We start from the raw sequence: 17,652 nt of genomic DNA on the forward strand, positions 1-17,652 counted from the left end.
GGAGATGGCTGGCAGAACGGAAAGGGAAGAAAACCATTTCTAAGGAAGGGGGAGGCCCGGATGGGGTCTGGGAGGACTCCCGTCCCAGACCTTGGTGGCCCAGCATATGCAGATGGAAAAAGAAAGATGGAAGTGACTTCCTGGTCAGACTGAAACATCCCAGAACGACTCAGAAGGCACAGTAGACAGGCTCGGCTATTGCCCAAGCCAGTTAACTTCCTGGGAGAGGTTGCCCAAGTGGTCTGAGAAATGGGAAAATAGTAGGTCTTCCCAGGGTGAGAATTGGGCTGGGGGAGACCACCAAGTGGTTCTGAGTCCACACCTGGCACAGAGTCGCTGGCCTGAGAGTTGACAGCACGTGCAGCTAGAAGAGAAGCAACACCAGCTGCAAGAGCATTCGCACCCGTGCTGAGATCAACACACTTGGTCTCAGTGGGTGGTGGGACTGGAGCAGAGGAGTTTCTGGGCAGCTGCAGGGTTCATGCCCCCCAAAGTAATCGAGGAGCCCATGGGGCAACCCACCAACACCTGAAAAACAGGAGGCTCCTCAAAACAAGGCTGTTGAGGAATAACACTTATGTTCAATCTTTGTGTTTCCAAGTAGAGAGACGTCAGCTAAATGAGGTTCCCTCCCTCACTCCTCCTTGGGTATTTGTGTTTGGGATGTGCTGGGAGGAGACTTGTATGAGTGGTGAGTTTGGGAGAAGGGACACAGCATATGAGGTTCAGCCTCTCACTTCCTCCTCTTTGGGACCCAGCCTAATCTTGGGATGCAGGTATTTTAGTCTGTATAGTAAAGAGACTGTTCCTGCAGAGTGAGGCCTGAGGTTGTCCTTGGTTATTTGTCCTGGGTGGAAAAGGGCTGTACGTTCTTCAACTTAGCTTTCGTCAGTCAAAAAAGGAAAAGAAAAAAAGCTGACACTCTCTTTTAATTAATTTAAAGATTTTTTTGGAAATTGATAAATTACTAACTTTATTTTATTTATCAAAAATAAATTTAGGGCTTCTCTGGTGGCACAGTGGTTGGGAGTCCACCTGCCGATGCAGGGGACACGGGTTCGTGCCCCGGTCCAGGAGGATCCCACATGCCGCGGAGCGGCTGGGCCCGTGAGCCATGGCCGCTGAGCCTGCGCGTCCGGAGCCTGTGCTCCGCAACAGGAGAGGCCACAACAGTGAGAGGCCCGTGTACCGCAAAAAAAAAAAAAAAATTAATTAATTTATTTTCAAACTTTCAGAAAAATTGCAAGTACAGTACAAAGAATATCCACATCCCCCTCACCCAGTGGGTGTTACATTTGATCACATTTGCTCCTTCTGTATGTGTATTGTATGTATATATATAATTGTTTTCTGAGCCTTTTGAGAACAAGTTACATCCATGATACCCCACCACCCCTAAATACTTCAGTGTGTATTTTCCCAAATTAAGGACCCTTTGCTACTCAACTACCATAAAACCCTCCCAGTTAGGAAATCAACATTGATACAACACCATCATTTAGTTCACAGACTCCCACCCCCATCCTGTCCCAACTCACATTTCCCCAACTCTCCCAACAATGCCTCTTCCTCCTTTCTGGCAACTAACCCTCAAAGGAACACACGCTGCCATTGGGGTCATGTCACTTCCGTCTCCTCTGGCCAGAACCTGTCCTCCCTTTTTCCCTGCCTTTCACACCCTCAACAGTTTTACCTCATGTCTGTGACACTTTTAAGGAATACAGACCTTACACTCTGGAGAAATGATCCTTAATCTAAGTTTGGTGTTTCCTCTTGACCACGCTGGAGTTGTGCTTTCTTGTCAGGGATTCCTCAGAAATGATGCTGGACACTTTCTAGGGTAGAGATGGGGCCTGCGTTGTCAATCCTTCCCACCGCTGGTGATGTTAACCTTAGTCACCTGGTGGTGTTGACGTCTGCAGTTTTCTCTCCTGTAAGGTCCCCATTCACCTTTGTAAATGTTGATTAGTACTTCCTGGAGATGTGCTGCCAAATTAATGCCATCAACCTCCAGTTACAGCCCTAGCCTTCACTGACAACTTTACCTCAATAAACCACTACTATGAACGTTGCCAAATGGTGATTTTCTACTTCCAGCACTCCTGCTACGTTTAGTACTTGATATTCTACTGTAAAGAAGATCTTTCCCTCCTCCCTATTTATTTACTCTTTCATTTATTTATTTATTTATATTAGTATGGACTCATGAATTCCTATTCATTTATTCATTCATTATCGTAAGTTACTATCATTATTTTCATGCTTAAATTGATCCAGGTTTGGCCAATGGGAGTTCCATCAAGGGGCTTCTAAGATCTTTTGACATGTCCCCATCATTCTGTAAATATTTTCTTGTTTTCTGGAACAAGATATTCCAGGATCACCTTGTATGTTCCCTGCCCCAGCCCTGGAATCAGCCATTTTTCCACTGGAATCAGCCATTTTTCCAAGGAGTTCTAGCATTTTAGAGAAGGGTGGTATTTGAAAACCAAGATCTGGCTACTAGATGTGCTCACTGCTTCCAGAGTGTCATTGCTTCCAGACTTTTTTCAGTGGACAGAGCTAGGAGGTCTATGTACATAAGTAGGCATGTATGTAGACACATATCCATGAATTTATACCATGACTTCTAAAACCACTACAACACCTCTGGGTTCTTTTGAACTTTGCCTCTTTCCATGTTTCCCTTCTCCAATGGTGAGAAACCAGCTCTCTAATCCCAAATATATTTAATTATTTGCTCAATGAATTTTCTTATTTGCTGAGTGTAAGCAGCCTCCCAGCCCTGCTGTTTGTCTCCTCACCTCGCTCTTGGGCACCAGTGGGCACAACACCAACATGCTCTGCACAGGGCCTTCCTTTTCCCTTCAGTGTGTGTGTCCCGGGGTGCAGGTGGGCAGCTGCCACACCACCTCATGCAGCTCACCCCTGCCCCCAGCTCACTGCCTTCGTGCCCAGGAGGAAAGAAAATGAACGGGAAGACAAGACTGGGGCGGGGGAGGGGGGGGACAGGGAATGGGATTTAAAAAGAATGGCAGATGTTCTCTCATTTAAAAAATATCCAGCTAACCAACTCCTTTGTCTTTCAGTTGATCCTGAACTTGGGCAGGTAAGGAAGGTGTTTTTTTGTTTGTTTGTTTTTACTGCCAGTTTTCCTTCACTGCATGCAGAACTTCAACAATAGAATTTTATTTCCTGGGAGGCAAAGATTTATTTCTTTTATATTTGGCTATCCCCCCAGAGAGACCTGTTACATTTTCACAAACTGTTTGAAATTCAAACAGTGTAAAATTTCTTTGTTCTGCTGCTGGCTGTAGTTCACTTACTCATCTTGGAAAGCACTATCTATCCTTATCAAACTACTAGCCAGATGGTGTCCTAATGACCTGGGAGAGCCCTTGGGGAAATATCTTGAAGTGAGAAAACTGTTGAAATTACTTTGCTGTGGCATCATACTCCTCTGAGGGATATTCTTTTGAGCCCAGATTGTATCAAAGAGTTTGGTGTTCTACCTCCTGAGAAGAGTATAAAGGAGGAGGGCATTTAAAAATCAGCCCAGGGGGCTTCCCTGGTGGCGCAGTGGTTGAGAGTCCGCCTGCCAATGCAGGGGACACGGGTTCGTGCCCCAGTCTGGGAAGATCCCACATGCTGCGGAGTGGCTGGGCCCGTGAGCCATGGCCGCTGAGCCTGCACATCCAGAGCCTGTGCTCCGCAAAGGGAGAGGCCACAACAGTGAGAGGCCCGCGTACCAAACACACACACACAAAATCAGCCCAGGGACTTCCCTTGTGGTGCAGTGGTTAAGAATCCGCCTGCCAATGCAGGGGACACGGGTTTAAGCCCTGGTCCAGGAAGATCCCACATGCTGTGGAGCAACTAAGTCCGTGTGCCACAACTACTGAGCCTGCGCTCTAGAGCCTGTGAGCCACAACTACTGAGCCCACGTGCCACAGCTACTGAGCCCACATGCCACAACTACTGAGCCCATGTGCTACAGCTACTGAAGCCTGGGCACCTAGAGCCCGAGCTCCGCAACAAGAGAAGCCACTGCGATGAGAAGCCTGTGCACCACAACAAAGGGTAGCTCCCGCTCGCTGCAACTGGAGAAAGCCCGCGCGCAGCAACAAAGACCCGGCACAGCCAAAAATAAATTAATTAATTAATTAATTTTAAAAAAATCAGTCCATAGTGCTGCCTCTTTAGCCATACATTTTTTAAAGTGCTTGAGCTGAAGTGCCACCCCTTACAGAAAGGATTGGGTTGGTCCAAAGGCCAAATGGGAGTTGGGAAACAAGAGAAGGCAGGGGAGAGGCGTAGAGGGTGGGCGTGGGCAAACAGCAGATGGTCTGGGACTGAATCTGGAGGCGAGGCTGGGCGCAACTGGAGGTAATGAGTACTGAGGTCACCAGCCAAGGCTGTGAATGAGGAGGAAGCCTAAGTCACAGGGCCATTATGCCCTGTAAAAGGACCCCCAGATCCCTACACACACAGCATTCAGTCTCTGTTTACTGCTTGCAAGCCAGTCCTTGCAAGCTAGCAGTGGAGTACAGTGTCAGAGGTCCACAGAGGCCAGAGGTGCTCCTGGTGCTGGGCCTCTCAACAGCACCCCCCACCCCGATCTGCCTCACATCCTCTCTGCCAGAACAGCGCTGCCCTTGCCTCTCCAAGTCAGCGGGTGACGGTGGAGGCAGCCAGGGAGTCTTAGATGAGTCATCCTCCCTCGTGAAGGAGGGTGGCTCTCAGCCCTCACTGGCTTTTTTTTTTTTTTTTTTTTTTGGCTGCGTTGGGTCTTTGTTGCTGCGTGCGGGCTTTCTCTAGTTGCGGTTAGCGGGGGCTACTCTTCGTTGCGGTGTGCGGGCTTCTCATTGCAGTGGCTTCTCTTATTGCGGAGCTCGGGCTCTAGGTGCCCAGGCTTCAGTAGCTGTAGCACGCGGTCTCAGCAGTTGTGGCACGAAGGCTCAATAGTTGTGGTTTGCCGGCTCTAGAGCGCAGGCTCAGTAGTTGTGGCACACGGGCTTAGTTGCCCCACGGCATGTGGGATCTTCCTGGACCAGGGCTCGAACCCATATCCCCTGTATTGGCAGGCAGATTCTTAACCACTGCACCACCAGGGAAGTCCTCACTGGCTCTCTTTAATCCGAGCCCATCATTATTGCTAGAAGAAATTCCTCCAGATTTTTAGTTTATAGATGATTCCAACCTTAGTTTTCAGTAGTGATAAATTATTTCCTCCCGTCTCCCTGCTCTATTGATTATTTCAGTGGACTTGGGGGAGGCAGATGCTAGGCTTCCATACTCTACCATCCTGCTCGGAAGAGTCATACATAAGGAGCAGGCAGAAGAGACTTAGAAGGAGCCATCGGAGAAGTAGGAGGAGAACCAGAAGAGGTCAATACCACAGAGGTCACAGGAAGATGAATGGTCAGCGGTTCCAAATACAGGAGTAAAGAATAGACCAAATTTGGCAATTAGGAGGTGACTGGAGAGGGTTGAAAGCACTGTTTCAAAGGAGTTACTGGGGTGTCAACTGAGCTTCATATGTAGAAATGGAAAACAGCAAGTGTGAGAACCTTTAAACTACGTCGGGGGCTTCCCTGGTGGCGCAGTGGTTGAGAGTCCGCCTGCCGATGCAGGGGACACGGGTTCATGCCCCGGTCTGGGAGGATCCCACATGCCGTGGAGCGGCTGGGCCCGTGAGCCATGGCCGCTGAGCCTGCGCGTCCAGAGCCTGTGCTCCGCAACGGGAGAGGCCACAATAGTGAGAGGCCCGCGTACCGCCAAAAAAAAAAAAAAGACGTTCAGCAATAAACAGACAAGGAGAGTGACAGGATACAGGTTGAGAGAGAGTAAGGTGAGGAGAGAAGGTTTTGTGGGGTAGAGGAACCTTGGCGCAGGGGAGGTGAGTGGCTCCCTGTCCCCAGGTCCCCCCTGCTGCACAGTTTGCTTCATTCCCACTGCTGGGCTCAGAGTATGACGTGGGAAGGCAAGTGTGCCCGGGAGAGATCACCCTGACATCCACTCCAGCCTCTGTAACTTCCAAATGTGACCTAGACCACACTGCTTCTTGCAAATCATGGCCAGCAGTACAACTGAGGACCTGAAGAGCTGACTAAGTTCTGCTCTTACAGAAATCCTAGCAACAGCAACAATGAACACGCTGAATACATACAGTAGACCCCATGATTCCAGGTTTTACATAGCTCGTCTGATCCTCACAATCACTCCCTCATGTGTCAATATTAGGGCTCATATTTTGTAATGAGAAATCTGAGGTTCGGGAGGTTAAATTAGTTTCCAAAGTCATAGGGTTGGTAAGTAAGAAAGCAGAGGTTCAAAATCAGATCTTTCTGATTCTCCTTGGGCACCTGAGGCCAAAATACAAGCCATGAGCAACATGAGACCTGAGGACAGACCACAGGTAGCCTAGGTTCATGGAGAGTATTGAGTTATAGGACCAAAGAGAGAAAAGTTAGGGCCAAGTGGGTTTGCCTGATAAAATACAGGATTCCCAGTTAAATTTGAATTTCAGATGAACAGCAAAATATTTACTAGCATAAGTACATCCCAAATATTGCATGTGACATACTTTTACCAAAAAAAATTGGTTGTTTATCTACAATTCAAAATTAACTGGGCTCCATGTATTTTTATTTGCTAAATCTGGCAACCATATGGCCAGATTATGGAAGGTTTTCATATATACTAAGGAACTGAGACTTTATTCCATAGCTAATAAGGATCCATGGAAGATTTTGGCACAAAGGAGTGACACTGGTGAAGTGGTATCTGAGACCAGCCAGAAGACAATCGCAATTGTCCAGGTAGGGAATTCTGAAGTATAAGACAAGGATGCTAGAAGAAGGAAAGAAAAAGGGCAGGATCTTGTGGCTGGTTAAAAATAGGCAGATAAAGAATGAGGAGAAATCCAGTATGACAGGTTTTCAGCCTGGCTGGCTGGAAGAATGACAGAGCTACTAATGAAAAGACAGGTCTGGGGGAGTAATTGCTTTGGAAAGAAAAATAGACTTTGAGATGACACTTGTATTTCTAAGTGAATTTTAAAACAGGAAAAATAAGTTACCTCTTCTTCAGCACCTCCTCCCAGGTTCTGCACAGATGGGATGTTACTCATCCTCACAGCCACCCTGCCTGTACGTATTATTACCGCAGTTTTCTAATGAGCAAAATCGACGTCACCAGTAGGTGGCAGAGCCAGGGTTTAAAGTCCCAGGCTACCTGACTAAAGTCTGGTCTTATTTCCTCTACTCCACACTGCCTGGGATTAGAGAAATAGAAGCAGAACTTCAGAGTAGTTGTGTCTTGAGTTCTCTTGCTCCATCTACCTTGTTTAGAGACTTGGCTATCTAATGCCTCTATTGATGCATGAGGCTTACCAAAGTGGTCCTGTAAACTGCCAACTTCTGAATACATTCGGAGGTCAGTTAAGACACCCGTCTATAGAATGATGGAATTAATGAAATGTTACAGGTTTAAACACAGTTTAGGTGGGGATTCACTCTTGGTTTATTTTCCTACAACCTTCATTTTCCACTCCCAGTGCCCTCTGTGAGAATGTCCTTCCTCTAGATGCAGTAGCCACTGAAGGTAATTACTTAGACTTGTGATGATGGTCTTCTGGAGCCTTTGGGGTCCCAAGGCTATACAGAGGCAGAGGGGGAAAGGAAAGAAAGAATGACATGTTCTCCAGCTCTATGGCTACATTTCCCCCTGAGTTTTGGAATATAGTGAATAATCCCAGAGTCTCTTAAAGTTTTTCATGAATATGGTGCTTTTTCTCTTTCTAAAACTAAACCTTTCTAAAGAAGCTCAAAACTAGATCATTGGTTCTAGCTGATACATACACTCCATCTATTGCCTCGTTATCTCATTTTTCTCTTACTCTCCATCCCTGGCACACCTGCCCCAAACTCCTACCAAAACAGTGAAAGTCCTCATGCATATCAGTTGATGCATGAGGCTTACCAAAGTGGTCCTGTAAACTGCCAATTTCTGAATACATTCAGAGGTCAGTTAAGACACCCGTCTATAGAATGATGGAATTAATGAAATGTTACAGGTTTAAACACAGTTTAGGTGGGGATTCACTCCTGAGTTATTTTCCTACAACCTTCATTTTCCAAGAGAAAATGACATCAGAGATTATCTTGATCTTTTATTCTACCTAGAACTAAAGTCTTTTCAAATTTGGCTCTGCATGACTTTTGTCAAGTTCCTTCCTATATTATTCTGATCCTCACATATTCTCAGGTCCTATAATTCTTTTAGAATGTAGGCGAATTCCTTCTGGAGCAGGACCTGTACTTCCCTGGTTAGGGTGTGCAGAGCTCTGACACTGGTTATCAGACTGGAAGCAAATAAGGGCAATGGAGGAAAACAAGAGCCATCTTGCAATGAATCTATTAATATTTCATTCATGTACAGTCTCCGGGTAAAGGGAGACTGTTTTCTTCAGTCAAGAGGAAATGGACTGCTTCTTCAGGCCCAGAAGATTTAGGGACAATTGGGAGGTCAAGGTTCTGAGGATCCATCCACCCAAATATTTCTTGTCCAGGTCTTAAGGTCTCACATTTTTCCTATCTGGAAAAGTCTTTGATCTGTTGAAGCTATGCAGTCAATCTCTTTTGCAGCTCTGCCACTCTGGATCTTGAACTGAATTTTCTACAGTGCCTCACTTGCTCTGCAAGAGATCAGAGTCTCCTTTATGGCTGCCAGAGAAGTCCTCTGGCTTCCACAGTGTTCCTACATCAGCAATTAGCTGCTTCAAACTATTGTTTTCTTTTTGCAAGGCTTCCAGTGCTGTCAAAAGCAGCCAGTCTCAGGAGTTTGGGGTTGGTAGATGCAAACTATTACATTTAGAATGGATAAACAACAAGGTCCTACTGTATAGCACAGGGAACTATATCCAATCACCTGGGATAAACCATAGTGGAAAAGAGTATATATATATAAAAAGAATGTCTCTATGTGTATAACTGAGTCACTTTGCTGTACAGCAGAGACTGGCACAACGTGGTAAATCAACTATACTTCAAAAACAAAGGAGCCAATCTCTTCCCCAATCCTTATCATTATCGTTTCTCCCATACCAGTCAAGTACAGCATCCACTTGGTATCCCAGTGCTTTATCTTCCACCTGCACCTCATCCCATTTAAGTACAGATGAAAGATTTAGTAACTGTGATGCCATGCTACTTCATAGCAGGAATTATTATCCTACTTACTATCAGGAAAACCATTCCTATTGCCTTCAGATAGGCGGGCTATTCAACTCCAAAATCTCATTTTGACGGTCTGTTCTTAAAGACCACTCCTAGTGCCAGTGCTTTTTTTTTTTTTTTTTTGTGGTACGCGTGCCTCTCACTGTTGTGGCCTCTCCCGTTGAGGAGCACAGGCTCTGGATGCACAGGCTCAGCGGCCACGGCTCACGGGCCCAGCCGCTCCACGGCATGTGGGATCTTCCTGGACCGGGGCACGAACCCGTGTCCCCTGCATCGGCAGGTGGACTCTCAACCACTGTGCCACCAGGGAAGCCCGTACCAGTGCTTTTTAATAGAGAGTCTAAGAAAACAAAACTTGAAGCAGAAGATAATATACTAATGCTTTGCTGATGGGTGAAATTCCAGGGAAGAAAGTGTGAGAGAAAAAGGAAGTGAGGTAGGGAAAAAGTAAAAACAAACATAACGGATGTGCTACCAAGATGGCCATAGCTTAATTGCAAACAAAGCTGGCTGCTTGATCATCCAGGGCATCTCCAGGAAGTACTTATGAAGCTACTACTTCTCAGAACTGCCCTTCACACAGGAGAAAGAGTGAGCAATGCTGGCTTCTTTCTGTCTCCTGTCTCTCATGGGTTAAGTTTTATCTACCCCCAGACATAACTCTGCTACACTTCTGGATTGTTTTACCCAGCCCTACCCCTCCCCACCCAGGTAGCTTCTTGGGAAGCTAAAGCCTCAGCAGTTCATTCTGGCCAATTTTCAGGTGCTTCAGTTCTTCTTCCCAGTCAGTACTACCTGTGGAGGACCCTCAGTTGTGGGGGCCAGATAGCACCAGGGGCTATAACTTCACGACTACAGGATACCTCATAGTGTTTTTGTGAGGACTCGGTCAAGTAATACCCAGTGCCTGGCATTTAGTATGCACTCAGCAAATGTTAGCTATTATTATTAATAGTAATTAAGTGAAAATTTTGTGTGTGATTGTTATGTGATATGACTGTTATGAGCATCCTCCTCCCCCCTCCCCCACCAAGCCTTTGTTAGGCACCACTGGACCCAATCATCACTCTGATACAGAGCCAGACTCGTCTGAGTGGTTCAGCAATGCCATAGGCAGTGGTCCACAACAGCGGGGGATAGCCAAGCAGCCAAATGGATTTGCAACAAATTCACAAGAGTGGTGGCCACTGGCCAGGCAGCATACAGCTGTGCGATGGAGCTGAGTATCTTCCCTTTATAAAATATGACTAGTGATACTGCCTTTCATTGTTTAGCCACCTTAAAAAATTCTTTTAAGCATTTAACTTGTCTCTGAAATCCACTGAGGAAGTAAACTGGTATTGTTTTTTGTTCTATAAATCATAGCCATGTAGCTGAAGGATAATTTGCCCTTTCACAGAGTCATAGATTTGCTTCTGAAACCATGAACACAGGAGCCAAATACCTGAGGGATAATATTTTCTTTGGGAAATTTCCTACATCATCCTCTGAGTTTGGTTAATCACAAATAAGTATCTTTCACTTAATGAATAATTCAAACCTTAGTCTTGTCACCATGGAAAAGAGGGCTCCCTCCTCCATTTTTTTCTGTATGAGACACTCAGTGCCACAGACATAATGTGTACTTCCCTTGAGGGAACAACAGCTCTTGACAAGTGGAAATATGGTTTCAGCAAAGAAATTGCTGCTCTATGTGTTAAAAATGGCTTCAATATTCTGTTTTGATTCTTGCTTAAAATATACAGAAAGGATTTTTATAGTCAAGGTAAATCTATGTGATAAATGTGATAGACATGAGCCTTGAAACTGAAAAGTGCATTTGGGGTTTTCAAAAAATATGCTTTTCTTTTCTGGATATAAGAGTTGAGTTTTTAAAAATAAAAACTGGTAAAAGTTATTATCTAATGAAAAATGTAAGCTGTTAACAGGGGTGGTTTCTAATAAATTTCCTAAATCATGCTTTTCTTGTTGATGACAAGTGTTTGTCATGAGTATCTGGTATTTGTTTGAAACCCTTTGATGACCTAGTCACCCCTGTTTCCAGATCTACATCACCTCCATTCCCTGAGAAAAGATTTGGCTCCATCAAGTCTGATCTTTGGTCTTGTGACTTAAACGTGGCATGGGGTTCCTGTTGCAGTGCCTCAGGTCACCCTCAGCAACTACCAGCCAGACCTAACCCAGCCCTTTGCCCCATCTTTCTGAGACTACCTTTGGCCCCAGGGGAGGAGCTGGGACATGCACAGGACATGAAGCCAGGTGCCATCGAAGTTGCAGAGAAATATAAGAAATATTTGGTAGAGTTATGCAGAAAGTATTGAACTTTAAGTTGAAAGATATGAAAAAGAAAGCAAACCAAAGAATCAAGGAGAGAACATTCCTTAAGCATTTCTGTGTTCCAAGCACTTTAGAGTTAAAAAATTTAACCTCCACAACAACCCTTTAATGAAGCCATTATTATCTTCATTAGTATAACTGTGAGAATAGAGGCTCTCAGAGGTTAGGTACTTTTTCAAAGTCACTGAGGTGTAGATTTCTTAGGGAAAGTCGGTAGATCTCTGTGGTGATTGTGTACATGGATGGGTAGCATGAGATAGTGGTAAGAAAGAGACTGGATGAACTACTACTCAGTTATAAAAAAAAAAGAATGAAATTTTGCCATGTGCAACAATATGGCTGGACATGGAGGGTATCATGCTTAGTGAAATAAGTCAGACACAGAAAGACAAATACTGTATATTATCACCTACATATGGAATCTAAAAAATAAAACAAACTGGTGAATATAACAAGAAGAAAAAGACTCACAGATACAGAGAATAAACTTGTGGGGGAGAGAGAGGGGGAGAGGCAAGATAGGGATAGGGGATTAGGAGGTACAAACTATTATGTATAAAGTGAATAAGCTACAAGGATGTATTGTACAGCACAAGGAATATAGCCAATATTTTATAATAACTATAAATGGAGTATAAAGTATAAAAATTTTGAATCACTATGTTGTACACTTGAAACTAATATAATATTGTAAATCAACTATATCTCAATTTTTAAAAAAAGAGAAGAAAAAATAAAAGAAAGAGATTGGAAAGCTAGATTTCACCCATATAGTGAAAAGCCTTATTAAACTATATCCTTTTCACTATACCACACTGGCTTAGGTCCTTGCTAGCTTTGTAACCAAGGGCAGGTGTACTTAAACTCTCTGTGCATGAATTGCCTTGTTTTTAAAACAGAGGGGAGAAAAGTGATGACATCATACATACCACAAATGGTTTTGTTAGTTTCAATGAACTCATGTAAAAAAAAAAATTCATACATAGAAAAATGCCATACAAACTCAACTCATTTCTCATCATTTCAAGTTGCAAAATTTTACAATCCAGCTGGGAGGACATGACATAAACATAACTTACAGAGAATAACCACAGCAGTGTAACTCAAGGTTTAGCTGTCTTGATATCTCAAAAGTCCTCCTGCCTACTGGAGAATTCCCCATCCTTTACAATTTAATGGAAATGGTCTTGAGTCCCCGTCCTATATAAAATGAGAAAAACCAGCATTGTTCCCAATGTTTCTGAGGTTTCTTGGACACCTTACCTTTCTCCTTATAATTTATGGCTCTATTTTACTCCTGTTGACTGGAGTTCCCATACCATACTATCTGTACTGGATACCATCTGGATTCTTGAATTCATCAAAATACCATTGGCACCAGATCATATAGAGAGCAGACTTTTACTGAGGATTTGAGGGCAAAGTTGGTGGGGTTAAATATTAAGTATCCCTATTCTTAAATGCTCTTTACCCATTTCTGCCTGAAAAGTCCTCACTGGCCATCTATTCACAAACTAGCCCAGCATCATTTTGTTCTATTTTTTCTTTCTTTTGCCTTCCCATTTTCTACCTGCTACCCATACCCTCCCCAAACCTATTATATATATGTAGCAATAATAACTAATACTGATTATAAAAGCTTACTTTGTACTAGGCCGTATGTTCTATCATATAGCAGACATTTTCTCTCACTTTGCTTTGCTCCCAGGTGTCTAGGCCAAAACCCTTGGAGTTTCCTCTTTTTTGTTTCTCAACAATATTAAATGCATTTTTTGCTTGCAGGTTTGTTTTGTTTTGCTGGGCACAGTGCTAGCTCCTAGAGCTTTGGTAATAAATAAAACAGACTTGGTTTCTGCCCTCATGGAGCTCCATATTCAAAGACCTGATAAAAGTAACTTGTTAAATAAAGACAATTCTATCTGAGGTACTTGCCAGTTTTTATAACAATCATTTTTCTACTTACTGCAATAGAAGACAACAATAAGACAAACTGCAAAATAAGACAAAAATACAAAAGATGCCACACAGCAGGACATGACTGGCACACAAGTCGTTCAGAAATAATAAATACTTTAGAAGCTGATGAGATCACTTGGGTTAAACTGGTTGGCCTTGAGGCACTGGTTTAAAGAAGGAAAGAAGGCAGGGAGGGCTGGGATAGAATGAGAACAGACAGAGTGGTTAAGAGGCTTTTGGAGTTAGACACTCCCTGGGCTCAAATCATGGTTCTGTCACTTACTATGTGACCCTAGGGAGCAACTTAATCTCTCTAAGCCTATCTTTCCTCCTTTGGAAAACTGGGATAATAATAGTACCTTTCTTAAAGGATTGTTGTACAGATTAAATTGGGGCAGGGGACACGCACATCTCATTAAGCAACGCAAGGAACTTGATAATTGCCAAGCAAATGTTCATGTATGAAGGAACAAATGCTCTCTATTTAAGATCCTTACACCTTGGGACTTCCCTGGTGGTCCAGTAGTTAAGACTCCATGCTCCTAATGCAGGGGGACCAGGTTGGATCACCAGTCGGGGAATTAAGACCCTGCATGCCGCACAACACAGCCCAAAGGGAAAAAACAAAATCCGTACACTTTAACTACTTGTGAAAAGAATAGCTTTGGCACACCTTATCATTTACATAATGTACTTTTTTCATATATATTATTAATTCAAATTTTCTAGCAACTTAAAAGGTAGATATTATTATCATCACCTTCATTATTATAATTATCAGCAGAAGTGGAAATTGAGCTTTCGAATTATTCAGAACTTTCACGTGGCTTGAAAGGGACTCAGGACAGGACTTTGAATCCAGATCTTCTGGCTCCTAATCTTTTTTTTTTTTTTTTTTGCGGTACGCGGGCCTCTCACTGTTGTGGCCTCTCCCGTTGCGGAGCACAGGCTCCGGACGCACAGGCCCAGCAGCCATGGCTCACGGGCCCAGCCGCTCCGCGGCATGTGGGATCTTCCCAGACCGGGGCACGAACCCGTGTCCCCTGCATCGGCAGGCGGACTCTCAACCACTGCGCCACCAGGAAGCCCTCCTAATCTTTTTATTCCTATCTTGAAAGTCAATTATTCCTACAGATGGGATAACCTTTTAAATGTCTGACAACCAATAGCTTAGCCAAAGAATTTCACCAAGAGTAGTTCAGGTATCTAAAGGACAGTCAGCAGTGGGAGTCAAACACAAACTGTTTACATGTACCGGTCTAGAAAGATGTCCACACACATAAGCAAAAATTGCAGGTTGTGGAATAATATACACAAAAGAGGCTTTATGGTGTAATGTTTGCAAGAACAGACTCTACCCATTCAGTGATCCAGTCGGCCACTCTCCTTTCTTCATTTCCACCGTCTCCCTTCCTAGGGGAAACACTGACTGAAACCGCCCGCCCTGGCCAGGTAAAGACAGTAACAATCTCCATGAGTTATTTTACGACAGGAGATCCTGGTAAGAACCACGGAACTAACAAGCCACCACCAACCAGAAGAATACGGGAAAGGTCAAAAGGAGAGAGGAGACGCCAGTCCACAGGTCCTACCAACCTCCCAGAATCCTCGCCGGAATCCATCATGGCTGAGTGGTTGTGCGCCACCAGGAAGGACCCTGAGTCAGAATGATTGGCCAGAGACAACCCGGAAACGAATCCCATCACCATAAAACCCAAGACTGCGAGCCACGTGGCAGAGCGGTCCTTCCTGGGTTCCCTTACCCTCCTGCTCTCCACCTGGGTGCCCCTTCCCAATAAAGTCTCTCGCTTTGTCAGCACGTGTGTCTCCTCCGACAATTCATTTCCGAGTGTTAGACAAGAGCCCACTCTCGGGCCCTGGAAGGGGTCCCCCTTCCTGCAACATTTCCCACTACGGCTCCCACATCCCAACACAGCCCCCTTCCTAGTCCTCCAGTCTTTTCTCTTGGCCGCTCTTCCTCAGGCTCCTCTCTTCTCTCTGCCTAAGACTCCTTTATCAGGGATGGAAACAAGGAGACTTGTTTGTGGCAGTCAAGTGCATGCACCATGGAGTCTCCAAGAGCTGGGAATCTGCATGTTTGCCCCGCCCACAGGACGGAGCCCAAGGGCCATTGGTCCCCGTCTTGCGCCTCCCCTCCGGGTTGACCGGGCACTTCGAACTCAACCCAGGCCCGCCCAGCCCACTTCCACCCGGGTCTCTGCTGTGCTCACCTGCGAGTGCCTCTTGGCCCCACGAGGCAGCATTGTGTTTGCCCATATCACGCTCAGCTTTTCCTGTTCGTTCCTCCCGCTTGTGAGGCTGTTCTGCTGGTGATGGTGTTGTCACGCTTCCGGCTGTTACAGGGCGGCCCTCTAAGTGTGAGAATTTAGACCAGATTTGCTTGAAATAGGAGACAGAGTTAGAAAGCCAGTCAATTCCCCTGAAAGGAAATAAGAAGATTCCTCCGCCCCATACCCTTCCTCGTGTGAACTAAATTTCATACATAACTCAATAAATTGATGGTTGTGAACTCAGCTCCTTAAATGGTAATAATAGTATCTAACCCTTACATTGGGCTTACAGTGAGCGGACACTCTTGATCCCTTTACAACCTCACAACCGTTAACTATAAGGTAGGTCCCATTAACCCCATTTTACAGACAAGGATGCCAAGGCACAGAGACTTAAGGACCTTGCCCATGATCCTCTGGGATAAGTGGCAGAGCTCAAAGCAGAACCCAAGTAATCTGGCCTACTGTCCAGTACCACCCACCACTGCATTCAGCTGCCTCTCAGAAAGAAACTAGGCTAGGGTGAAAATCGGTGTGCAGGACAAGAAGCATGCTTCTTTATTGAGGCTTCGTTTTCTTTTACCTCAAGTTTGGAAAATAAGGGAGAGAAGTTGGGACAGGAGACTGGAAGGAAGACCAAGAGGTTCTTTTTTTAATAAAGTTATTTATTTATTTATTTATTTTTATACAGCAGGTTCTTATTAATTATCCATAAGATAACTATATGGATAGTCAATCCCAATCTCCTAATTCATCACACCACCACCCCCTCGCCACTTAAAGTTATATATTTATTTAATAAACTTTAATAAAGTTTAATAAACTTTATTTAAAGGTATTTATTTATTTATTTATTAAAGTATGAAGATATTTATTTATTTATCTTTGGCTGTGTTGGGTCCTCATTGCTGTGCACAGCTTTCTCTAGTTGTGGCAAGCAGGGGCTACTCTTCTCTGTGGTGCGTGGGCTTCTCATTGCAGTGGCTTCTCTTGTTGCAGAGCACAGGCTCTAGGTTCACAGGCTTCAGTAGTTGTGGCACATGGGCTGCAGTAGTTGTGGCTCACGGGCTCTAGAGCGCAGGCTCAGTAGTTGTGGCACACGGGCTTGGTTGCTCTGCGGCATGTGGGATTTTCCCGGACCAGGGATCAAACCCGTGTCCCCTGCATTGGCAGGCAGATTCTTACCACTGCACCACCAGGGAAGCCCAGACCAAGAGGTTCTGAGCTCAGATAATTGTGAAATGGAAGAAGGTAGATTAGCTAAGGGAACATACAAATAGTCTACATATACAAAATTATATATATATTTATTTATATATATAAATTTTACACATATATAAAATTTACTGAGGTGAAATTCACATAACATAAAACTAACCATTTGAAAGTGAACAAATCAGTGACATTTAGTACATTCACAATGTTGTGTAACCACCATTTCTATCTAGTTCCAAAACATTTCCATCGTCCCACAGTAAAACTGCATATTCATTAAGTAGTAATTCCCTATTCCCCCTCCGCCCCACCCTTGGCAACCACCAATCTGTATTCTGTCTCTATGGATTTATCGATGCTGAAAATTTCATATAAAGGGAATCATACAAAATAGAATCATACAATAATAAGCCTTCGTGTCTGGCTTTTTGACTTAGCATAATGTTTTCTAGGTTCTTCTGTGTAGGATATATCAGTACTTCATGCTTTTTATGGCTGAATAGAATTCCATTGTATGTACATAACACAGTTTGTTTATCCGTTCAGCCGTTGATGAACATTTGGACTGTTTCCACCTTCTGACTATCGTGAATAATGAATGCTGCCATGGTCAT

The 17,652-nt window shown here is 44.3% G+C and overlaps 1 protein-coding gene across 1 annotated transcript in view; it reads right to left on the bottom strand.

Moving 5' to 3' along the window:
• The window catches only part of LOC308614965 (uncharacterized protein), a gene marked incomplete at its 5' end in the record, with an annotated part of 104,086 nt that extends 86,434 nt beyond the window's left edge, over nt 1–17,652 (bottom strand). The window contains 3 exons of the mRNA XM_081229860.1: nt 15,129–15,189; nt 15,764–15,932; nt 17,614–17,652. Of these exons, the coding sequence (XP_081085986.1) occupies nt 15,129–15,189; nt 15,764–15,932; nt 17,614–17,652 (269 nt within the window). The remainder of the gene's footprint in view (nt 1–15,128; nt 15,190–15,763; nt 15,933–17,613) is intronic.

The sequence above is a fragment of the Mesoplodon bidens genome (genome assembly GCF_964165515.1).
Source record: "Mesoplodon bidens genome assembly, chromosome: 3".
Taxonomy (NCBI): Eukaryota; Metazoa; Chordata; class Mammalia; order Artiodactyla; family Ziphiidae; genus Mesoplodon; species Mesoplodon bidens.